The sequence below is a fragment of the Acanthopagrus latus genome, chromosome 15, assembly GCF_904848185.1.
Source record: "Acanthopagrus latus isolate v.2019 chromosome 15, fAcaLat1.1, whole genome shotgun sequence".
Taxonomy (NCBI): Eukaryota; Metazoa; Chordata; class Actinopteri; order Spariformes; family Sparidae; genus Acanthopagrus; species Acanthopagrus latus.
This window is the reverse complement of record NC_051053.1, coordinates 27,945,014-27,968,636: the sequence shown is the minus strand read 5'-3', so window position 1 is coordinate 27,968,636 and position 23,623 is coordinate 27,945,014. Positions and strand designations below refer to the sequence as shown.

Sequence of the window (23,623 nt, the reverse complement as noted above, 5' to 3'; positions counted from 1 at the left end):
AAAACACTCCGAGTCCAGTTTGTTTTTCTAAACTTTTGAGATTAAAGAAGCTGATTCATCTTCACTCTCACTTCTCGACCTGTCTGCAGCAACAAGCTGTGGAAACTACAGTGACTCTGCAGAATCACAGGAGGAAACTGAGCATCTGCTGAGTGCTGAACACAAACTCCGGTTCTGGTTCTGGTTCTGGTTTGTTTCTCGTGGTTGATGTGCAGTCAGATATTCTGGCAGTTTGGGTTACTCAGGTATCTTTACACGACTTTGCTGACTTTTTAAATTTGCTCCACCTCTTTGTACAGGAGCACCTTCAGAAACCTGTGGGTGACGTCTCGGTGGCTCGGTCCACTGTGTTCACAGTCGGAAGTCACTTGAGCCTCAGATATTTGGTTTGGAGACAAGAATCACCTAAATCAACTTAAAGACCTGCTTATATATAAAACACTTGAACATTAATAAAGTTATTTTCCTGTTTTAGTTTTAGTCTCCAGTGTTTTCATAAGAATCACTGACGCTCTCTGTTTACAGAACCATTAGCTTCCTCATGGTGTTCCCAGTATTTTGACCATGCCCTGTAAGACTTTATTATGTGCTCATCATCTTCAGTTATAATAAGTCTCTTAAAGAACAGAACTAGACATTTGGGCATCTTTTATCAACCTCGAACGAGCTAATTATTCATGTTACAGCAGATTCTTCTGTCTGGAAGCAGATCTGACCGCCAGCAAATTAAAGCGCTTTGTTTTCCTCCGATCAGGAGCGATCAGCGCAGAGTTAGTGCAGCAGCAGTGCAGCATGCATGAGGACCATCACTTCACAGACGTCATCAACATCAGCACCGAACAATTCATCTTCAATTCAATCAGTAAGACGAGGAAGTGTTCACATGTTCACAAACGTGAGACTGAAACTCAGATTTACTGATTGAATTCAAAGTAACCTGGTGTGGTTTCTGTTTTGCTGAAGCTCACCTCTCCTTCTCTCTTCTGAATGTCGTCAGCTTTGTCTCCGGCGTAGGCCGACTGCAGGCGGACCGCGTCTTCCTGGAGCTGCCGCACCTGAAATCCAACAGGTGGAGGGAAAGATTCAGACGGGTGGAACACTCGGGCATCAGCACAGCAGACAGAAAGCTCTAAATCCTCCCTGATGCTCTCACTGTACCTGAGTTCCCAGCGCCTGAATGTCGTGTTCGAAGGTGGTGTGCATCCTCTGCAGGGTCTCCACTGTGTTCTGGTCCCGGCCCAGCTCCTCCGGGAGCTTCTTGTGTTTGTCCAGGATGCGGTTGAGGATCTCCTTGGCGTCGTGGTAGAACTTGTGGAGCTCGTAGGAGGCGGAGAGGATCTGCGTCCGGGTGTCGATGAGCTCCAGCAGGTCGGCCCAGGCCTCGTTCAGGCCGTCCTTCCACTCTGCGATGGTGGCGGCGTCGCCGTGGCCGCTGTTGATCAGCTCGTCCGCCTGGCGGTTGACGCCGTCCACGCGCTCCTGGCCGATGTTCCCGGTGTCACGGGCAAACTCTCTGAAACGCTCCTGCAGCATCTGGAGAAGGAAGAACATTTAGATTAACACCAAAGCAACTCTCCAGGACTCAGCGACGCGTCATGAGGATGTAAAGAGACGTGTTGTACTGACGGTGACGTGTTCGTAGTCCTGCCCCAGCTCGTGGGATCCCGCCACCACCTCCCTCTCAGCGATCCACTGCTCCAGATCATCCACCTCCCGGTTGAGCTGGAAAAGACGCAGACGCTCGTCCAGTTTCCCCCGACGCTCCTCCGACAAATCCTTGAGGCCGGCGTAGAGTTTATCCACCTGAGACTGACGCATGCCGATACGCTCGCTGCAGCACGAGCAGACAGAAGAGTTACAGTTAATTCGCTTTGTCCTTCTTCACATCTTAGACTTTCATTTCTACTTTTATTAGAAAAGATGTCCCCCTCTTTATTTCTGCTCAAAGAAAAAAAACAAACAAACGTGAGTAAAGAAAGTAAAGGAAAGAAACAGTCCTCATCCTAACTTCACGCTACACCTGTGGATCCTCCTCCTCACCTGTCGGGGTGTTCGGCAGCCACCAGGCCTCGGCTGGTGCTGGACAGCTGGTGGACGGTGTCGGCGTAATCCTCCACCGCCTGCTCCAGGATCTGATGCTTCTTCAGCATGGCCACCGAACTCTGCTCGTCCTGAAAGACACGCAGACGGAAACGTCTTAGAAAACAGAAAGACAGAATCCCTGACGAGAGGACGAATCAGTTTCAGGAGCTGAGGTTTGGGAATGTAAAAGAAAAAGGAAAGAGACACGAGAGCCGGAGAGAGAGAGGACAATAAAACGCAGAGTCATGAAAACAGAGACAGAAATAATAATGTTCTCAGGATCAAAATAGCAGAGAAGCAGATTAAAACGAGCGACGTGGGAGAAAGAGACGTGAAACAAAGTGAGAGACGAACAGAATCAATAAGAGCCTCGTCGTCTCCGCCGACTACAGACAGAGACGTAATAAACACTAAAGGTTTGATCTGTAAAGTCTCACCTGTTCAACCCAAACTAAACTACCTTCTGATCAGATTCACAGCTGGTGTATCCACGATCGCCTCCATCAGTTAACAGAGTTTAAATCACAACGTGTGCCGACGAAGAGACGAGCAGAAACAGTCTGTGATAGAAACCATCCGACCGAGGAACCGAAACTAAAACAAAGAACCAGGTTCTGTACTCACACGGACCGACACCTGAACACACCGTCCTGTGACCTCACCTTGGCCTTCTCCTCTGACATCATGTAGAGCTCCTGTTCGCTCATCCAGGCCTCGGCCTCGGCGGCGTCGAAGTAGTACTGCTGGGCCTCGTGGGCCTCGCTGAGCCGGCCGTGACGCTTCTCCGTCTCCTTCTTGATCTGTTCCCACAGCGACTGGAGCTCGGCGAGCCGCTGGCGAATGGCCTCGGCCGTCGGGCTGTCCTCCCGCAGGACGTGCTGGCTGCGCTCGAAGATGTCGTCGAATCGCGGCTGATGACCCTGAATCTCCTTCTGCAGGGTCTGTGAGGGTCAGAGGTCACAGAGAGAAGAAGTTCAACGTGCAGCTCGTCAGCAAAGTCCAGGTGTGAAGTGAAGGTGTGTGTCTGTGTTTGTGTACCTGGTTCTTCTTGATGAGCAGCTGTACAGTCTGCAGGTTGTGTCCGTGGTCGGTCGATGTGGCCAGAGCCATCCTCTCCTCCACCCACAGCTGCAGACAGACAGACAGACAGACGGGTTAGATCGCTGGTCTGTGGCGTAATGTAAAGATAATGTAAAGTCTCTGCTGCTGCGACGCTTCTGTCACTGATGACATCACGGCTGTTTCCCTCCGACAGATCAGAACTACTTCCCTTCTAAAACACAAGGTACCGGTTCCTGTTTCATGGATCTATAAATGAAAGCTTTTCTGTGAAACGTGCAGAAGTTCTGCGGGTTTCAGTTTGAATCATTCAGCTGATCCTGTATCAGCAGCAGGTCAAAGGTCGGCGCTCCACTTACGATCTCGTCCTCCACGTCCCGGTTGAACTGGTGGATCTCGCGGGAGGCCATCAGGTTGTCCCGTCTCTTCTTCAGCGGCTCCTGCAGGCAGTGGAACTTCTTCTCCACGCTGATCCTCTGACCGTCCACCTCCTCGGAGCCTTTCCCCTCCTGACTGAGGGCCTGAGACTGGCTCTGCAGCTCCTCCACCTCCTTCTGACGCACCTCCACCTGGCTCTCCAGGATCTGCAGGAGAACAGTTCACAGGTCAGACAGGAAGCACTGGAGCGTGTCTCCCTCAGTGAATGTAGTTTGATTAACTGTCAGCTATGTATGTGAAGAAGACAGTGAGACGCAGCTGAAAGCTCCGGGACAAGCAAAGAGTAAAATTACTAAATTAAATTTTAAAAAAGCAGAAATGAAAAAAAATACGTTAAAAAATGATGTTATGACGAAGAAATCAATTGAAAAAAATGTTGTTAGAGATACAAAATTGTAATAATAATAAAAAATATTCTATAAAAATTTAATAGCATTTCAAATTAAACCTATAAAACATAATGAAGAATTAAATTCTGCTGAACAGAAGAATCTCATCCCAACAGAGACACAAAAAAACAGGATGTACAGGACAGCAACGGTTCAGAGGCCTCGACTCATCATCCTCCTCTTCTTCAGCAGCGTGGAAATCTGTCTCAACGTCTCTGATATTACAAATCAAAAGGTCGGAAACAAGATTGGCGATCGACTCGAGCAGCCAGACAACGTGATTACAGCCTGAAACAGGCTGCAGACTAAAAACCTCCAAAAATCAGGTGGAGTCTGGTACAGAGAGGAAGAGGAGGAGGAGGAGGAGGAGGAGAGGATTCACTCCTCTCTGCTCAACGGATCAAACACTCCACTAATGATCTCTCTCTAACACTTCATCACTCTCTCTCTCCCACACACACACACACACACACACACACACACACGCGTGCACACACACTCAAAGGATGTTACAGCACAGATCTGAAGAGAAGACAGATGATAAGAGAAGAGAAGCCGCTCGAAAAGACTGAAAATACCATCCTACAGACTCCACACACACACACACACACACACACACACACACACAGAGTTCCTCCTCGTAACACATCAAATGAAAGATTATGTAACTGCTGTGAGAGAGAGTGTGTGTGTGTGCACAGCTGACACTTTAATGAAATTGTGTGTGTGTGTGTGTGTGTGTGTGTGTGTGTGTGTGTGTGTGTGTGTGTGTGTGTGTGTGTGTGTGTGTGTGTGTGTGTGTGTGTGTGTGTGTGAGTGTGTGTGTTATGTAAAGCGTGGTTAGTCTGCTCTCTCTCCCTGCATGACTGTAAACTACCAGACGAGACTCTGTTCAGGAATCTAAAAGCTTTTAAAAACAAAAGTTAACGCCAATTAATTTGGATTGATTTGATCAAATCTGACCAATCAGCTGCTGTGAAATAACGATAATCACATCTCGGGGCCTCATTAAGACTTCAGATTGAGTCTGCAGCAGTGGGAGGAGCCGAGCTGGACTCAGTTCACAGCATCACTAATAAATGTTAAGCTGTGCTTCAGGTCTGGATCTCAGCAGGAGACAAACTGTTCTGTCAAACTGAGATTTTATAGGAGGTTCTGATGTCTGAACGCAGCCTGGAGAGACAACAGAAGGAGCAGAAACCTTGTCAGCCGACCTCGTTAGTGCTCGTGTCGACGCTCGGCTCCTCACCTGCTGTTTCTTGAGCAGGATGTTGACGGAGGTCAGATCTTTGCCGTAGTCGTCGGACTGCAGCTGTCCCTCCAGGCCGGCCATCCACTTGTCCAGGTCGGCGCAGCTCTGAGTGAACAGCTCCGCCTTGTTGGCGTCGAACAGACACTTGGCCTTGGTCTGCGTGGTCGACTCCAGGTCCTCCCACATCGTCTTCAGGGACGCCAGCTTCTCTTTGACCATCGCCTCCGTCTCTGGTTTCTCTGCCATCAGCGCCTTCCCCTCCTGAAACACAGAAATCAGTGTTCAGCTCCGACTGCAGACGCTGCAGCAGAGATCATTTCTCTCCTCGTCCGCTCGTCTTCACACCGTGTCGATCTTGTCCAGCCACTCCTTGTTGGACTGCAGCTCGGCCATGAAGGCCTGATGTTTGAGCCACTTGCTGTGCAGGTTTCTGGCCTCGTCGTACGACATGTCCTGAGCTGTCAGCATCTTCTCGTTGATCCACAGGGACAGCTGGAGACACAGAAACCACAATGTAGTTTAATTAAGGACCGTCCACTGAGCTGCTGCAGGTATCCTGAGTTGTGTTTCAGTGTGTTTCACCTCCTGGCAGTCCTGCAGGAACTTCTGCAGGTCTCTGTTGTCCTTCAGCCTCGTCAGCAGGTCGCTGGCAGCCGCTCGGTTCTTCTTGTGTCTGCAGAACAAAAATCAGTTCAATAAATCAACATTTTTAGTCAGAGACAGAGTTTCACAGAGTTTATAAAGTGTCTCCAACTCAACAACTCACTAAACTGATACATTTGTTAAGGGAGTCTGGTGATGTTGTGGTCACCTCTGGTCGATGGAGTCCACCTTCTCCTGGATACGCTCGGCGCTGATGTTGCCGTCGGTAACGAGGCGCCGGCCGGTGTCGACCACGGCGTTGATCTTCTCCTCGTTGGCGTCCATGGTGGTCATGAAGTCCTCCTGCTTCTTGATGGCGGCCTCGGCGCCCTCCAGAGTGGTGGGCATCTCAGTGTGAGCCAGGACGTACTCCTGACACACACACACACACACACACACACACAGGACACGTTAGTGTGTACTGATGATGTTCAGACACTAGATGGCGCCTCCTGCTGCACCTGGTGATGATGATGGAATCAAAACATCCAAACTAATAACGTTATTTCTTGGGTTCAAAGGTAAAAAATAAATAAATATAGTTTTTGTAGTTTGTGTTTTTTCTGTGGAAAATGATTTTTTCTGTGAATTAGGAAATAATTCTTTTATTTTTATCTGATAATATGATTTAAAAACTTTCAGAGAGAAACTCTGTCTGAACTTGCTGCTGTAGTGAAGGCCTTCCACCACCGGGGGGCAGCGTCTGACCTGCTCACTGAAACAAGGCACAGATCCAGAAGAAGGACAGAGTCTAAAATCTGAAATCCATCCATCACAACGTCAGTTTCAACAGTTCAAACCCAAAGAAAAGCAGGAAATCCTCTGATTACTCTTCTGAACGTTCATTAATCAACTGATTGTTCTTCTGTCCTCCACAGGGCCGAGCTGGAGCCAATCCCAGCATGCACTGGGTGAAGGGTGGTGTCCACACTGGGGCCGAGTGTGTGAGAGAGACCAGGATGAACCGTGAGACCCGGACGAGGTCTGCTGGTCACTGTGACCGCGACATGAACTCACACGCACCGTTTAGTTTTTTAAATCTAACTTTGACCTTTTTATTTGAGTCGTTATCATCGACTGACTTCTGATCAGCTGAGCGACGAGAGCTTCAGTGATGTTTTATCAGGAGTGTGTGTCGTCAGCGGTGATGTCAAATGTGTGTCAAGATGGCCGCCTCGTCTTTTACTGCAAATAAATTCACCTGAACCTGAAGTGAGTGAACGTACCGCAGGAGGACTTCCTGTCCTCTCCACAGACAGATGGGTGGAGGTGTTTAGCTTAGCTTAGCACAAAGACTGAAAGCAGGGGGAAACTGCTAGCTAACTTCAGTAAAAGACGTCCTGACAACTCAAAGCCGACTGGAGGGAGTTTACATCTCTGGGGAACTGTTCCTACTTCAGGTGTGATGACGTCACAGGTTACCTGGTTGTTGAGGAAGGCCTCGGCCTGCTTGGTGTCCCTGAGGAACAGCTGGTAAGCGTGGGACTGGGACAGCAGGTTCTGCCGGTTCTCCCACATCTTGTGCAGCTCGTTCCAGCCGGTGTCGAGCGCCTGCAGCCGCTGTCGCAGGAACATGTACTGCGCGTCCGTCTGGTCCTGCGTCACCATCTCGCCCATGTCCCGCATCTTCTGGTAGTCCTCCTCGTAGTTGCGGATCTCGTTCTTGATGCCCTCGTGCTGGGCCAGCAGCTTCTCGGCCTCGGTCAGCGTGTTGGGCATGTCCTCGGAGGCGATGGCCGTCTGCGTCCGCGACAGCCACGACTGGAAGTCGTCCAGTTCGCGCAGGAACTGCTGCAGCTTGCTGGCCTCGCCCAGCGACTCCTCCCGGTTCTTCATGGTGTCCTGAGAGAACAGAGGTCAGATACTCAGACTGAAGACAATATTCTCTTTGTTTAAGAGATCAAATCCGTCTGATAATCTGATCGTTAATACTTGACCTACCTTCATCTCGTCCCAGACGCCAGTGATCTCAGCCAGACGTCCCTTGATGGCGTCGGACTGCTCCGTGTGTTCGGAGGCCAGGCGGTCCGCCTCCTTGCCCAGGTCGCCCAGCTTGTCTTCGATGGCGGCCAGGTCGCGTTCCATCCCCGTCAGCTTCCTCTGCAGGGCCATGACGCCGGCCAGGTCGTTCCCCAGCTCCTGGGTCGACTCAATCACCTGGAGGAGGACGGACAGCGAGGGAGAGGTGAGGGAGACCAGCACATTTCCCATGATCCTTTAGGTATGTAAACAGAACCTGCAGTGGGGTCAGGTAGTTCGCAGCAGGCTGCAAGTGGAGCTCTGGTTCTTGTCCCCTGTATTTTCTGTATTTAATCAAAAACTATGCCGAATTAACCATCAGCAGTTCCTTTCTACAGTGAACTCACAGATGTATGGAGAACTGTCACTGGACGGTGCTGATGCTGAAGAAACCTTAAAACATGAAGATTCTCAGTGAGGTTCTGCAGTTATCGAGAGTGTTTTCCTTCTAGGATTTCTAAGTGGGTTTGTGGGAGTTTAACCATGATGGACATTGGAGATAATCATATGTTTGCAAAGTGTAAATCACACTGAATGTAAGAATGTGTTTCCTGTCTGCTGCAGTTAATTTATTAAAGGTTTTAAAGCTCCACCCGACGTCTCTCTCCACATTTTCCAACCTCAGCTTCTCTGCTGGATTATTTCATTTCATTTCGTTCTCTCGGTACCTTGGTCTTCTCTTTGATCCAGGACTTGGTCTCGTTACACTCCAGGTGGTAGTTCTGGACTCCCAGAGCCGAGTTCAGACTGTCTTTCTTCTGGTCCACCAGGTCTCTGAACTGACTCCACCTGGACGGATGGACAGGGACACCATCAGGATCAAAGATGTGCAACAGTTTAATCAGTTATTTTACAGTTAATAATCAATTAATTTCCTTTTTTAAAATTTAAATTATTCGTCTGATTCATTCCAGTTTATTTCACTTGAACAACCTGCGAGATGAATGTTTGAACACCTGATGAGTCATCAGTTTATTTACTTGTTTGTTCCCCTTTAATTACCTGATAATCTCAGTTTATTTGTCTGTTTAACGTCTGTTAATCTCACTTTAATCCCAGTGTTTCTGTGATTAATCTGCAGTTAATGATTCCCATTTGTTCCACTTTTAATCCCAGTTTTAATATCTGCATAATCCCCTTTAATTATCTGATTATCTTTAATCTCATCTAAATATTCTCTTTAATTCCAGTTTCATCACAACTGGTGCAAAATCATTAAATAACCAGTTAATCTAAATTCATTTTCTGTTCAGTTTTATTTCTCCTCTTAAATCAACATCAATTTGATGCTAATTCCAGTTTATCAACCAGTATAATCTCAGGTCAGTGGTTTAAACTGGACCCAGTAATCCCAGTTTAAGAGCCGGGTTCATCTCAGCTAGATTACCTGGTGTTGAGTTTGTCCTGCTGGGATTTGATCTCCTTCTCACTGGGATGTCCGTTGTGGATCAGCTGCCGGGCGACCTGGTTCACCACGGCGACCCGCGACGCCTGGCTGTTCATCTCCGGCTCCAGACTCTCAAACCTGGACGGAGGAGGAGGAGGAGGAGGAGGAGGAGGAAGAGGAGGAGGAAGAGGAGGAGGAGGAGGAAGAATAGGAGGAGGAGGAAGAGGAGGAAGAGGAGGAGGAGGAGGAAGAGGAGGAGGAAGAGGAAGAGGAGGAGGAGGAGGAAGAAGAGGAGGAGGAGGAGGAGGAGGAGGAGGAGGAAGAGGAGGAGGAAGAGGAAGAGGAGGAGGAGGAGGAGGAGGAGGAAGAGGAGGAGGAGGAGGAGGAGGAGGAGGAGGAGGAGGAGCAGGAGGAGGAGGAAGAGGAGGAGGAGGAGGAAGAGGAGGAGGAGGAGGAGCAGAAGAAGAAAGAATCCTGAGTTTAATGATTCTTAAAGCGACTGAAACCTTCTGATTGATTCTGAAACTCGTTTTTTATTTATCATGCGCATCTTTAACGAACGTAACTCCAGTGTAAACAGATTTAATGAAACATCGTATAACTGATCGTAAACCAGGTTAAAGGTGTCTGAAGGTCGGGACACCTGGAGGGATCCTGAGTTACAGGTCAGATCTTAATCCAGAATCATCACTTTCACTATCAGTTAATTACCAACGTTGACGTTTATGAGCGACTTTCTTCAGTAAAGTCAACAGGTTTCATGTTACTGAGAGAAAAATGAGTGTTTACTGCTGCACACACACACACACACACACACACACACACACACACACACACACACACACACACACAGTCTGGTGTAATTAACAGTTTACTGTGGAGGTTCTCACAGTCTGGCTGCTGCAGCGTCCAAACAACAACAACAACCACCAGAACAATCTGGGTTTGAAGTCTCGCACTGTTCCATGTTTCTGATCCAGAATATAATCAGAATAACTAATAATAATAATAATAATTTAATAATCAGTCATTAATGTTTACTGTGGTTTTTGTTACTGAGCTGAATCAGTTTTAAAGACGTCATTAGTACAATTTGTCCTAAAACACAAAGAGAGGCAGCAACATGTTGCTCTGTGAACTGATCTGGACTGAACCAACACAGTTCTGGTGACTCTGACTCGGTTCCGGTCCAGTCTGAGTGACGTGTGTTTGACGATGAGTTAACGAGGAGATAAAACTTGAATCTGTCTCTGCTCCTCACCGGTGCTGGACGACCTCCAGGTCCTCCAGTTTCTCGGGGATCTCGGTGCTGTTGAGCCACTGCTCCTTCTCGTCGATCCAAACCTCGCAGGCGTTGGCTTCGCTGAACATCTTGTAGAGCGACAGAGCGTCCTGCAGCGCCTGCTTCCTGAGCCGGGTCAGCTCCACCACCTCCTTGTAGCGCTCCTCGATGCCCGCGAGCCGGTTCTGGACCTGCAGACACACGAGACCGCAGGACGTTACAGACGGCAGAGGAGCAGATGACTTTATGTTCGCAGCTCCTGGAGATCCATGTTGTGTGTGAGTGTTTCAGGTCTCACCTCCTCAGAGTTGGCCTTCTCGGGCGGCAGCGTGCGGGACTGTTCGTGCAGCGCCTCGATGACGGGCCGGTAGCTGCTGATCTCCTCCGCCACGTCCTTGTGCTTCTTCACCAGAGCCTGAGTGGAGAACTCGTCATGGCCGACGTCCACGCTGGAGACGATCCGCAGCACGTCCAGCATCCACGTGTCGATGTCGTCGGCGTCGGCCTGCAGCGAGACGGAGAAGAGTTCAATGTGATGCTGCCAGACACTGAAACAGCAACATGGAACATGAAGTTTCGTCCTTTAATATCTTTAAGTTTTCACCTGGAACTGGTGCTGGTTGCAGGCCTCCTGCAGACGAGCTTTACGGACCGCAGAGAGACGCTCCAGAGCCGCCCACTGCTCCTACAGCAGGAGGGGAGGAAGGACGGAAGGAAGGAAAGAAGAAAGGAGGGAAGGAAGGAAGGAAGGTGTCAGGAAACGATGCAACAGTAACAGAAGACTCTGGATGTTCAGGGAAGATTTATATGAAAATGATTCGAACTGTTTCAGGACCTGTTGCAGGTTTCTCTCAGATAAAAGGAGGCAAGCGATCTCAAAATCACAAATATCTGCAGCTGAGTCGGGATCAGTAAGTATTGAGATCACGTACGTAAACAGAGAGCTACGCACCGGCTAACTAATCTCTGCTACGACTGGGCGGGTTGTTAAACTGCTACAAACGTTTTCCTCAACACATTTTCAAAAAGATTTTGATTTTGAAAAATTTTTTTCTGGCAAAGTGTAAAAAATAAATCCTCGGTGAGTTTTGGACAAGTAATCCTGCAGGTGAGCTGGAAACTCCCTGACAGAAACCCGTCCGTGACCTCCAGAACAGAACCTCAGCGGTACCTGGATGTCCTGGATACGTTCTTTGATCTTGTCGGCTCCGAAGTGGTTGTTGGCGACCAGCTCGTCGCCCTGTTTGATGGTCTGCTGCAGGTGGCCGGCTCGCCCGCTCATCTCGTCCTCGAAGGCTTTGTGCTGACTCAGCAGTCGCAGCGCTCCCGTCAGATCCTTCCCATAATCCTCGGAGGACAGGATCTGCTCCTTCTCCCTGATCCAGCCCTCCTACAGACCACAGAGACGCGGTCAGGACTCACAGGTTACATCACACAAGACTTAGAGGGTTAAATAATTATGACAGAAGTGATGTTAGTCAGAACCTCTTCGGCCATCTCCCAGAAGAACTTCCAGAGGCGTCGGGACTCCTCGAGGCGAGCTCGCCGCTCAGCCGCCAGCTGGCTCAGCTCCTGGTAGCAGAAGTCCATGTGAGCGACGCGGTCCCGGATGATCTGAGGGTCGCAGGGTTTATAACCTGAGGAGGAGGAAGAGGAGGAAGACTGAGCACGACAACCAGCAGAGGATCGTCGTTTCTGTCTGAGTCCGTCCGTCTGACTCACCCTCCATGTCGTCGGCAAACTTCTGGGCGTTGCGGTTGACGTTCCGGACTCGGTCGGCCTGGATGCTGATGTCGGCCTCCACCAGAGCGTGTTTCTGCAGCAGGTCCTCCACACCCAGCAGGTGTTTCCCATAATCCTGAGAGAGCAGCAGCATCTGTAGGACAGAGAGCGAGTCAGAGGTCAGAGACGGAAAAGTGATTGGTCATCACAGTCAACCCCTCTGTGATTGGTCATCACAGTCAACCCCTCTGTGATTGGTCATCACAGTCAACCCCTCTGTGATTGGTCGTACCTTCATCTCGTCCATCCAGTCCATGATGTAGAGCATCTCCTGGAAGACTCTCTGCAGGCCCAGGTTCATCTCCAGCCGGTGCCTGCGGGCCTTCAGCAGCTCCAGCAGGTACTCCCACAGCCGGATCACATTGTCCTTCCTGGCCGTGATGCGTTTGATGTCATGGTAACTCTCCGCCTCCAGCTCCTTCGCCACGGCAACCACCGCCTGCAGCAGTGAGACGGAGGAGGAGGAGGAGGAGGGATGAAGGGAAGACCAAAGAAAACATGTCAGAAAAACAGATGTGGATGTTTTCAGCAGTGAAATTGGATGATTTGAGAGTTTTAAACCATCTTGTCAAGATTTTATAAGGCTTTAGATCCGAGCCAATCAGACTTCAACAGGTTTAATCAATGTTTGAAGAGTTTAATCAATCGATGGAGGTGATGAACCGACCTGAACTCGCTCCTCGTACGCTGCGATGTCTGTTTCTATGGCTTCATGTTTCTTAGTGGCCGCTTCAACGGCCTGGAGGTCAAATCCAAAGTTATCCTGGAGGAGAAGAGAAAGGAAAGGAAACAAGTTTTGGTTAAAACATGAAAATATTCATTAGAAGTGTGTGTGTGTGTGTGTGTGTGTGTGTGTTACCTGGGAGACCAGCCTCTGGTTCTCGCTCAGCCACGTCTCCCTCATGGCGGCTTTGCGGTCGAAGCGTCGGGCGAGCTGCTCCAGTTTCTCCTGACGAATCAGCTCCGTCCTCAGAGCCAGCTCGCGCTCGTGCTCCGCCTTCTCCAGACGCTCCCACGCCTGAAACAAACGCACACAACAAGTTTAGTTCTGAGAGACTCTGATTGGAGGAGTTATCTTCATTAAAGTGATGAATTAACAGTTTCTCTTGTGGACTCGTGGACGGACGGCTTTCGTCTTCGTCTCTCCATCAAGCGTTGACACACTGATAAAGTACAGTGAAGGACCAGTGACAGTGAGTGATGACATCACGGCAGGTGTTCTCACCTTGTTGATGTCAGAGATGAGTTTTCCCTCTCGGGGAGTGTAAACTTTCTGGTTGTTGGCTCTCATCTTACTCTGGATGGTGAACAGGAGAACCTCCAGGTTTCCTTTCTCTGTGAACCTGCAGGTTAATATGACACATCGTTACGTTAACGATGACGTCATAGCGTCTGGATTAATCACACCTGAGTGGATGTGTGCTGTGTGATGAAGAACAAGACAAAAATCAACACAACATCCAGAAAGACACTTTAAGCTGCACAAAGTTCATATCAATAACAAACTGTGTGTTCATGTTTTTGTGTCCACCCCTGAACTCATCTCATCTTCTGTTTACGTTTCATTGTTTGAGCCGTGATGAAGACGAGGACGGCCGAGCTGCGTTTCAGCTCCAACACAAACAGACTCTGAGGTCTGACCCTCATCACACAGTAATTACAGATTACAATCTGCTGCGACTCATTCCAGGAAAAAATCATCTGCATCAGCTCAGCTGGTTTTGTTTTCGTCCTCGGGTTCGTGTGGGAGGAACGCTGCGGCGGATGAGTAACAAACTGTGAAATATCTGGTTTCCAGCGAGGTGAAGACTGAGAGCGAGCTCAGCTGTGGAAGGTGTGTGTTTGTTATTCTCTCTTTGCTTCTGTGTGTTTTCACTTCAGATTGAAATCCAGCGGAACGACTCGCTCGGAGAGAAAGTGTGTGAACAGTGTTCTCTACATGAATCATCGTTTTAACGAACTCTGAACGTCACGTTCACGACAACCAGCTGACTTCCTGCTTCAGCTGCAGCTACACAATAACTGGGTAAAGTTAGTGAACACTGTCTAATCATCTGTGTGTGTGTGTGGTTCTGTGTGTGTGTGTGTGTGTGTGTGTGTGGTTCTGTGTGTGTGTGGTTCTGTGTGGTTCTGTGTGTTTGTGTGTGGTTCTGTGTGTGTGTGGTTCTGTGTGGTTCTGTGTGTTTGTGTGTGGTTCTGTGTGTGTGTGGTTCTGTGTGTGTGTGGTTCTGTGTGTGTGTGTGTGTGTGTGTGGTTCTGTGTGTGTGTGTGTGGTTCTGTGTGTGTGTGTGTGTGTGTGTGTGGTTCTGTGTGTGTGGACTGACTTGGGTGGTTTCTCCACGGTCCGGTACGTGTTGAAGGCCTGCAGCTGCTGCTGGACTCCCACCAGAGAGTTGGCGAACTTCCTGTTGTTGAGGATGATGATGGTCTGTTCGATCCACTCCAGCAGGTCCGAGGCCAGAGACTCGTACTTCTCAATCATCTTCTCCGTCTCGATGGCGTTGTCCAGAACCTGCAGGACACAGCAGAGGACACACGTTGATATATAAAAACACCGGCCTGCTCCTTTAACAGTCTGTGGAGGTGTCGGGGGGGCGTGGTCACCTTGCCGATCCTCTTCCCCTCCACCTTCAGAGCCTTCATCTTGGAGAAGTAGTGGTAGTAGGTGACCACGTAGGTAATGATGGACTTCTCGTCAGGGTGGTCCACGCTGATGTCTGCACACGCACACACACACACACACGCACACACACGCACACACGCGCACACACGCGCACACAGGAAACAAAGGTCAGAAGGCATCTGAAAATGAAGTATGTTTGAAATGAAATGTGTGCGTGCGTGCGCGTGTGTGCGTGTGTGTGTGAGTGTGCGTGTGTGTGTGAGAGAGTGTGCGTGTGCGTGCGTGTGTGAGTGTGCGTGCGTGTGTGCGCGTGTGTGTGTGTGTGTGCGTGTGTGTGTGTGTGTGTGTGTGTGTGTGCGTGTGCGTGCGTGCGTGTGCGTGTGTGCGTGTCCTCACCCTCGGGGTCCAGCAGCTTGGTGAGGCCCAGGTGCTGCTCGGCCAGGTTGAAAGCATTCTGCAGGTTGTAGTGAGCGTTTGATTTCTTCAGCTTATCAAAGTCGATCAGGTCGGGTCTGAGGACGGGAGGAGATGAGAACATGACTGAGTGACTTGTGTGTTTGTCTGCTGGGACACAAACACAGCAGCGTCTGCAGATTCTGGGCTCAGCTTGTAAAACACAGACTGTTTAGTTCTGGACCAGTAAAACCAGAGAGGCTCATGTGATAGTGGCTCATTCACAGGAAGTGACGTCTGTATTTTACTGACATCATCTTCAGATATGATGTCGAGGCTCTGAGTCACGTCGGGATCACAGAGGTGGTCTGTTCTGGAGCTTTAATAATAAAGTTGTTTTATTGTCTTCAAAATCACAGAGTTCAGATCACAAACAGATTCCTTGACGTCCTTGGGCTGCAGACATGGTTCTGATTGAAATTCAAATTCCAGATATCTTCAATTTGAATGAAACATTTCAGCTTATAATATCAGATTAAAAGCCTCGATAGTTGTTTGAATGACTAACGTGTGATTAATCTGTTATCAACCTGAAACTGTGCAGAAGCAACAACAGTCAAACACAAACCTGCACAGATCCGAAACGACCCAACACAAAGATACGACTCAGACTTCAGACTCTCTGATTATCTTCCTTATCTTTAGTTCAAACATGGCTTCCTTCATGTTCTGCATAAAGAAATGTTTCAGGTCTAAATGTGGTCTGAATCCGTCTGCTGACAGTCAGCTGAGCAGCTGCAGGACAGACAGAAGACACGACGAGACGATTGTGGATAAGGAGGTCGATTCTCTTCACGGCTTCTATGTTTAGAATTATTTACATGATTACAGCAACTTTCAAACGGTTCCCATGGCATCATCGTTTGTCCCGGGGGAAGAAAGTCTGAGAGGAATCTGCAGCTTTTTAATTTGAGTTCAGTTCAGTGAAAACATGTAAAAAGTTCCCACCTGTGTTTGTGGATGAGGGCGTTGAAGGCCATCCCATCTCTCCAGCTGGTGGTGAAGTTGTGGATGTTGACGTTTGGATATCTGGACAGGAAGAGGAAGTCACAGCTCGTCAGGCTCTCGTGTACGACTACAGCTCATCAAACAGTTTGTAACGGTCGACTGTTGTCAGTCAGCAGGCGGCTCTTTATCTCAAACACAACTAAAGCTTTCACATGTTCTGGGTAACAGTGGAAACACCAGGTGACGGGGCTGATGGGAAATGTAGTCTTTAGATTCTCACCCTGCCGACTTCATCTGACACCAGAGCAGCAGAGCATCTTTAGCCGACTTCTTCTCCTTGTTGTCCTCCGTCTCCACGCTGATGTCCTGGATCTGAGACACAGAAACAGAAGAAACTTTACTGACTTCTGATTCCTGCAGCGCTTTTAACTTTCTGTTTACAGTATTAAAGTCAGGTGTGTTGGGCGTATACACAGTTTATATACTTTATATCTATAAAAGACAACAACTCTGCAGGGCTCCTACTGCTCCTCTTTGCATCGCTCATCTCCGTTGGTAGTGGACAAACGTTTGCACTCCTGCATGTCCACAGTCTCTGTAACCTGGAGGATCTGCAGCTGTCGACATGTTTAACGCTGCATCAGCTCCTCCGCTGGCTGTCTGATTTACAAACCAACCACGATAATAAAGGTGACAGCTCGTTAACAGCAGACTGCCACTGAACATGAAGTCAGGAAACAGCACGATGAGCTGATTCTGGTCTCATCTGTGGAACCCTCAGCCAGCAGACAACAGAGACGGGCCTTTAAGTTAACAACACATCATATATTCCCTCATTACTGAACATAAAGCGTGTGTTATATAAACGTATATAAAGCAGGTTTCGAGCTGCAGTTTCTCCAGTAAACAGACCGACCTGTCAGCATCACAGCTGCAGAGTATCTGAGGAGCAGCAGGTGGTGTTTACCCGGGAAACTACAGCTCAGAAAGTGTCGTATTCAAACAGCCGCAGGCGACACATTAATACAGGAGACACAATGAATGTGACAAACGGTGGAACCTCCACATCCGCCTGCAGCTGCAGCTCCGACTAACTTACACTGTTTGGTTCACGTCTGATATTAAAACACGTGGAATCCTCCGTGAGTGATGTCCACCGACAGACCTTCACCCTCCGTCTAATCTCAGTCTTTAAACCGAAATCCGACCTTTCAAACGGCCCACTGAGGAAGAGAGAGGACCAATCAGATCGTCCTCGATGTCACTGTCACACCTGCACGTCCTCCCACCAGAACCAACACCAACTCCTCAACCCTGTCCTCCCAAAGACACCACTCAACTCAACATGTCCTCACCTTCATTTACAGAGACAGTCCACACACACACACACACACACACACACACACACACACACACACACACCTCACCTTCATTGATGGACATCCATCAGTTTCAGTCTGGCAGCAGCGTGAGACACATCTGAGCCACAAATCAGCAACATCAACACCACCAGAGCATATAACACACACACACACACACACACACACACACACACACACACACACACACACTCTAGTCCGTCTGTCAGTTTCACCCTCGTTCCTCCGGCTGCAGGATTTAAAACCACTAAAAAGACTTTTTTAATCCTCGCAGATTATCAACATTAATCCTTTTCACCCATTTTCCCGACTGTTCTGTCCCTGACGATGACATCACCACCATGTACAGTGACAGCTGTTTGTCACGTCGCTCATTTATTCACTGACATCGTTTGAAGCAGACAAAGACGCTCAGGACTGATTGTTGAAGGACGCGAGGAGTCAAATCACTTTACAAATTAATTCAGACGTCCAAAAATAACATTTAAACATGAAGTTATTTAACTGACAACTCTTAATCTTCCAGTAAATAATTAACGATGCAGCAATGTCACATTTTTAGGATTATAAGGGATTTAAAATCACACAGACGTTATCTTTAATTAGAAATATTAATGATGATTAACTCCTCGCTCTGAAGTTACAGGTGAAGGATAAAAACCAAGATGTGGCACCAAGACAAATTCTGTAATCCTTCATTTAAATCATATGTTTTCTTTTATAATTCAGGGACACTAAATGATAAAAAAAAGAAAAGCTGCATTCATTTTTAGGGAACAGGTTTTCTGACCGGGATGCATCGTAACATCTAGTAATGCATGTTGTGTAAGCATTGTGTAATCCTTAATGCGTGTGTAACTGTTTATTCTATGACTCTAGGGATACAAAATAGCTAAATAACTCCCATTTGGAATATTGTGTCTGACTGGGATGTAAAACAGTAAGAGCCACCTGTAGCTACAGGTGAAATGTAAATGTCAAGAGGAGGCACAAACATAAGAAGTACATATCTCATTTAAGAACTGATGCATATCTTATTTATTTAGGGATACAAAAGAGCTAAATAACTGTTTGACTCAGAGGGAATATGGTGTCACAAAAGAGGAAACCCACGATCAGGCTAATTACTGGAAAACAATAGATTCATTAACGTTTGAGATGCTCGTTTGTGTCATTCATGTCTCATCTGACTCGGACCGACATCACCAGCGCAGTGTTCCCAAACCAGCTGAGGTGATCTTGGGATGCCAAATTGCGCCTCTTACCTGGAAGCGGAGGATGATGGTCCAGATGAGGCCCAGCGTGAGGCGGTGGTTTCCGTCCACGATGTCGTGGGAGCCCATGTTCTCCAGGTGGACCCTCTGCTCCTTCAGGAACTGCAGAGCCTTGTCCACGTTCTCCAGGCAGTGGATCCGCATCCGGCCCTTGGTGGGTTTGGGCTGAAACCAAAACACATCGCAGTTTATTTACAAGCGTCAGAAACCAGGAACCGTGAACGGCTTCCTGCTGCCAGACGAGCGAGGAGAAGAAGAAGAAAACAGCTGTGGACACAGCTGAACGCCTTCAGAGCCGCTCTGTGTTATGATAGTGTTCTGAAGCGGGTCAAAGTGTTTTCTTATGCTGTATTTATTATCACATTGTCATTAATCAAAAGATCTGCTGGGTACAAACATCCAGGAAACAGGAAACATGTTTTCATTTCCTCAGAAAAACAACCACTTTTTTCTACTAACTCATCTCGAGCTTCAGGAGCCTCGACGACACAGATAACTGAAGACGGGACGTTATTAACTTATTCTGCATTTTGATCTTATGTGCTGAAATAAATCTGATGATTGAAGTTTAACAGAAGTTACATTCACGTGATCGTCAAGTTATTTTAATATTCCTGTTAACGTTCGACATCTCGTCTCTCGCTCTATAAAACTGTGACATGCTGTTATAACACGTCTCCATTATCATAATAAATACATAAATAAAGTATTTGACAAACGCACTAACATCTGTTATTCTACAGACTTTCCTCAAGCAGCAGCTAAAACTGACTTTACATTAAAATACAGGTTTTTGTATCGTTCAGATGCAAACTGGTTGGAGGGTCCAACGTTCTCTGAAGTGTTTTGCTGTGACACGTTGTTGCTGACAGTCACTTCTCATGGGGGAGAGATGTAAAAAGAGGAGAGAGATATTCTGGCTGTCAGGTCATCGAGAGCGAGACGTCGCTGTGATGACAGACAGGAAGTGTCGGCGTCGCCTCCGAGTGTCGGACGGATTCCAGCAGGAAACATCAGGAGTGAAGATTTTACTACTGAGGAGGATCATCAGAGAGATTCAACACCTGATGACGACAAACTACCAGCCGACAGCAGAGGTGAGGAGGAGCGCAGGAGCACGGCAAAACTGAGAAATCTGAGAAAATAACATCAGAACAATGTAAAAGAGTCCTGAACAACAGCTGGTTTCAGTTTCTGGACTTTTCTTTCATCTTTTTCATGAAATATTGGATCATTTTGCCTCTTTAAGTTTAAAACAATTATCAAAATGATGAAGTTTACGGCAGAAACGTCTCCGTAACGACTTCCAGACCTCTGAAACGTGATGGGAGACAAAGACACGTAGATAATGAGTCACAGAATTATGCTTTAAGGTTTTTAATTGTAACATCTCAGATGTAAGAGCCTGACTGCTGCTTCCTTTACTGCTTTAGATTCAGTTCTGTTCAGTTTCCTCCAGGACGTTTTAATAAACACGTCGAGGCTCCAATATTACGAGAGCTCATTTAAAATGAAGGTGCGTCTGTTCTTTGACCAGCTGCTGCGTTTCATCTGTGAGGATGACGAGGAGAGGAAGAGCACTGATGTCATTAACGCAGATATAACGACGATGAAACACTCGTCGTCTGCTCAGCATCTACCTGGACCTGATGGGAAACATGTGACCGGCTGGAGATCATCAAACTGAGCCGCCTGCTTCCTGTCCTCCGTCCTCACCTGACCAATCACTCCGTCTTTCCATCCTTCACCAGATATCAGATCTCTCTCTGTATTCTAACATCTGCACATCCAGCAGAGGTCCGCGGGTCCAGAACCAGCCTCCGGACGACACCGCCGTGTTTATGGTGATGTTAAATCTTCAATACAGTCATAATAAATAAGTAGAATCAAATAAATGTCTGAGGTGTCAGAGCAGCTTCATGTTACATCCTCCTCATGTCCGCAGCCCGGCCCGGCCCGGCCCGGCCCGGCTCCACCCGGGCCTCCGTCCAACAATAACACCGCTGTCTTTGCTTCTCCTCGCACAGACGCATAAACACCGCCCGGCTACACTCACTCAGTGAGTCAGGATCTGGACCGGGACCAGAGATATTTTGGACTGTTGTCTGCTGGTGGGAACAAATCCAACAAACCACACAGAGACTCGGCGCTGGTCGGGTCCAGAAAGCTTCAGATCAGCACCAACTAAACTGTCGCCCTCAGGCTTCATCTGGTTTCAGACTCTTGACCATCGTTGTGTGTGTGAAGGTTCTGAACCGTCAGTCAACAAGGATTAAATCTGAACTTCCAGGCTGGATGATTTATATTCCAGCACATTAGCACGTCAGTGTTCAGCAGCAGGACACAGACGTTCTGTTCCTGAACCGTCTCCTCCTCACTGAGCCGGGTTGGATGAAAAGATGCAACTTTCTACGTCCACCAGTAACATTACACACTCAGATAAAACTATGGAAGCCTGTAAAGGTTTGAATCAAGTCTCCAGCTGATCAGATGAAACTCCACCTGACTTGTGTCAGCGTGGAGGGAGGACATGATGACAGCAGCTGGTGTCACACTGGTTGCACTGCTCCTTTAAACGCTGTGTGGAAACAGCGTCTGGATCTCAGATTCTTGGGTTCTGGAGGCGTCTTGGCTCCATGTAAACCCTCAAAGTTACTCAATGACTCCTTTCACAACTGGAACGCCCCCCACACCGTCTCCCACTGTGATTCCCTCCATCCGTCCTGCTCGACGCTTCACTCTGCTGCTCTGTTTTATTTCAGGATTCTTTCTCTTCTTCTTCCTTTCTGTTAATGATCGTCAGAGTCATAAACGTGTTCAAACAGCAGATAAGACGAGTGAGACGGGAGAGACGAGCAGCAGCTGTTAGAGGACAGACAGACAGACAGACAGACAGGTAGACAGACAGGTAGACAAACAGACAGACAGACAGGTAGACAGACAGGTAGACAGACAGACAGACAGACAGGTAGACAGACAGACAGACAGACAGACAGACAGGTAGACAGACAGACAGACAGTTTCCCCCTCTGCTCCTCTTTCAAAATAAAAGCCCAGAGGCTGACGTGACCCACCAGTCTCTCTCCTGACAGAACCTCCAGCAGCTTGATGAGCATGCGTCCGTCCCTCAGGTCCATGTACAGGTCGGTGATCCGACAGGAGACCCTGGACAGGTGTGAGTTGACCCACTTGGTGAAGGTCTTCTTCTGAACCGCCTCACGCTCATCTGGGCGAGAGACACAGAGAGACAGAGAGACAGAGAGAGAGAGATGAGACCCATGACAGGAAGAAGTTCAGTAAGTTCACCTTGAGTTATTTACACTCCTGTTTCTGACAGTTTGCAGCAGGATCTCTGCAGGTGTGTGTGTGTGTGTGTGTGTGTGTGTGTGTGTGTGTGTGTGTGTGTTCTCAGCATCCAGTAGGCTTGTTGTTCCTGGAAAGCTGGTGTGTGTGTTTGTGTGTCAAAGAAGACTGGATCTAAATCAGTACCACACACACACACACACACACACACACACACACACACAGATGACAGCAGACACCTGCTGTCTGCAACACAACTTAGTTTATTTCCCACAGGCCTGATGGTTATTGTTACTGCGCACACACACAATGAAGAGCCTGTGTGTGTGTGTGTGTGTGTGTGTGTGTGTGTGTGTGTGTGTGTACAGTATATCAGAGCGTTTCCTCAGCTGAACTCAGCTCAGTTGCCATGGAGACGCAGTCACAAGGAGGAAGTTGCACAACCTGGCACCAGGAGGGAGGAGAGGGCGTGACACACACACACACACACACACACACACACACACACACACACACACACACACACACACAGCTGCTATGTGTGTTTTTTTCACACTCGGCTGATTTCTGTCACACATGATGTCAGAGATTCAGAGTCGACGGCTTCAGTTTGTCTTCGGTGAACATTTCATACAACAGCAGTGAAGACGGCGGTCAGAGGTCACAGCGGCTGATGACATCATGCATGTTGTCTCTGATGTTTGTGGCTACATGTGGGCGGAGCCTGTTGCTGGAAGCTGCTCTGGATCTTACTCTGTCATCATGGTGAAAAACTACACACACACACACACACACACACACACACAGTCTGGTCACAGAGTGCATGAACTCGGAGCAGAAAATGAGACGCGACTAAACTCTGTTTGACTTCTAGACGGAAACAGAACTCACCAGCACACACACACACACACACACACACACACACACACACACACACACACACACACACACACACACACACACGTACACACACACGTGATAAGACCCACCGACTGTTTCATACACACAAACACAAACTCACACAGTCCTGACCTTCAGAGTGTGTTCATTTGGAACAGCACAATAGCCCCAGTGTTCAGAGGCATTCAGTAGCTTTATCACTCACACACACACACACACACGAGGACTTCTGATATCAAACTGCTGGAAACATGTGGACCAGACGTGACGGCGACTATAAACATACACACACACACACACACACACACACACACACACACACTAACGCTAACATTAAGGAAACATCACAACATGGCCGAGTTCAAAATCTGAATCACAAATGTGTGTTTTCTCCATCTTCATGCTTCCTCC

General features: G+C 48.2%; 1 protein-coding gene across 2 annotated transcripts in view; it reads right to left on the bottom strand.

Annotated features, from left to right (window-relative positions):
- Nucleotides 1-23,623, bottom strand: part of LOC119033258 (spectrin beta chain, non-erythrocytic 1) — a 94,205-nt gene that overhangs the window by 14,010 nt on the left and 56,572 nt on the right. For both annotated transcript variants that reach the window (XM_037123121.1, XM_037123120.1), the window contains 32 exons: nucleotides 22,084-22,235; nucleotides 19,001-19,174; nucleotides 16,637-16,728; nucleotides 16,357-16,437; nucleotides 15,352-15,467; nucleotides 14,937-15,049; nucleotides 14,657-14,844; nucleotides 13,558-13,675; nucleotides 13,192-13,350; nucleotides 13,000-13,095; nucleotides 12,565-12,771; nucleotides 12,273-12,426; nucleotides 12,036-12,187; nucleotides 11,722-11,940; nucleotides 11,155-11,235; nucleotides 10,849-11,055; nucleotides 10,530-10,741; nucleotides 9,269-9,406; nucleotides 8,550-8,670; nucleotides 7,804-8,019; nucleotides 7,285-7,704; nucleotides 6,032-6,234; nucleotides 5,803-5,893; nucleotides 5,566-5,712; nucleotides 5,218-5,481; nucleotides 3,501-3,725; nucleotides 3,121-3,210; nucleotides 2,745-3,023; nucleotides 2,041-2,171; nucleotides 1,627-1,831; nucleotides 1,159-1,533; nucleotides 969-1,055 (listed from right to left, as the gene is read on the bottom strand). In XM_037123121.1, coding sequence (XP_036979016.1) covers nucleotides 969-1,055; nucleotides 1,159-1,533; nucleotides 1,627-1,831; nucleotides 2,041-2,171; nucleotides 2,745-3,023; nucleotides 3,121-3,210; nucleotides 3,501-3,725; nucleotides 5,218-5,481; nucleotides 5,566-5,712; nucleotides 5,803-5,893; nucleotides 6,032-6,234; nucleotides 7,285-7,704; nucleotides 7,804-8,019; nucleotides 8,550-8,670; nucleotides 9,269-9,406; nucleotides 10,530-10,741; nucleotides 10,849-11,055; nucleotides 11,155-11,235; nucleotides 11,722-11,940; nucleotides 12,036-12,187; nucleotides 12,273-12,426; nucleotides 12,565-12,771; nucleotides 13,000-13,095; nucleotides 13,192-13,350; nucleotides 13,558-13,675; nucleotides 14,657-14,844; nucleotides 14,937-15,049; nucleotides 15,352-15,467; nucleotides 16,357-16,437; nucleotides 16,637-16,728; nucleotides 19,001-19,174; nucleotides 22,084-22,235 — 5,513 coding nt within the window. The remainder of the gene's footprint in view (nucleotides 1-968; nucleotides 1,056-1,158; nucleotides 1,534-1,626; nucleotides 1,832-2,040; nucleotides 2,172-2,744; nucleotides 3,024-3,120; nucleotides 3,211-3,500; nucleotides 3,726-5,217; nucleotides 5,482-5,565; nucleotides 5,713-5,802; nucleotides 5,894-6,031; nucleotides 6,235-7,284; nucleotides 7,705-7,803; nucleotides 8,020-8,549; nucleotides 8,671-9,268; nucleotides 9,407-10,529; nucleotides 10,742-10,848; nucleotides 11,056-11,154; nucleotides 11,236-11,721; nucleotides 11,941-12,035; nucleotides 12,188-12,272; nucleotides 12,427-12,564; nucleotides 12,772-12,999; nucleotides 13,096-13,191; nucleotides 13,351-13,557; nucleotides 13,676-14,656; nucleotides 14,845-14,936; nucleotides 15,050-15,351; nucleotides 15,468-16,356; nucleotides 16,438-16,636; nucleotides 16,729-19,000; nucleotides 19,175-22,083; nucleotides 22,236-23,623) is intronic.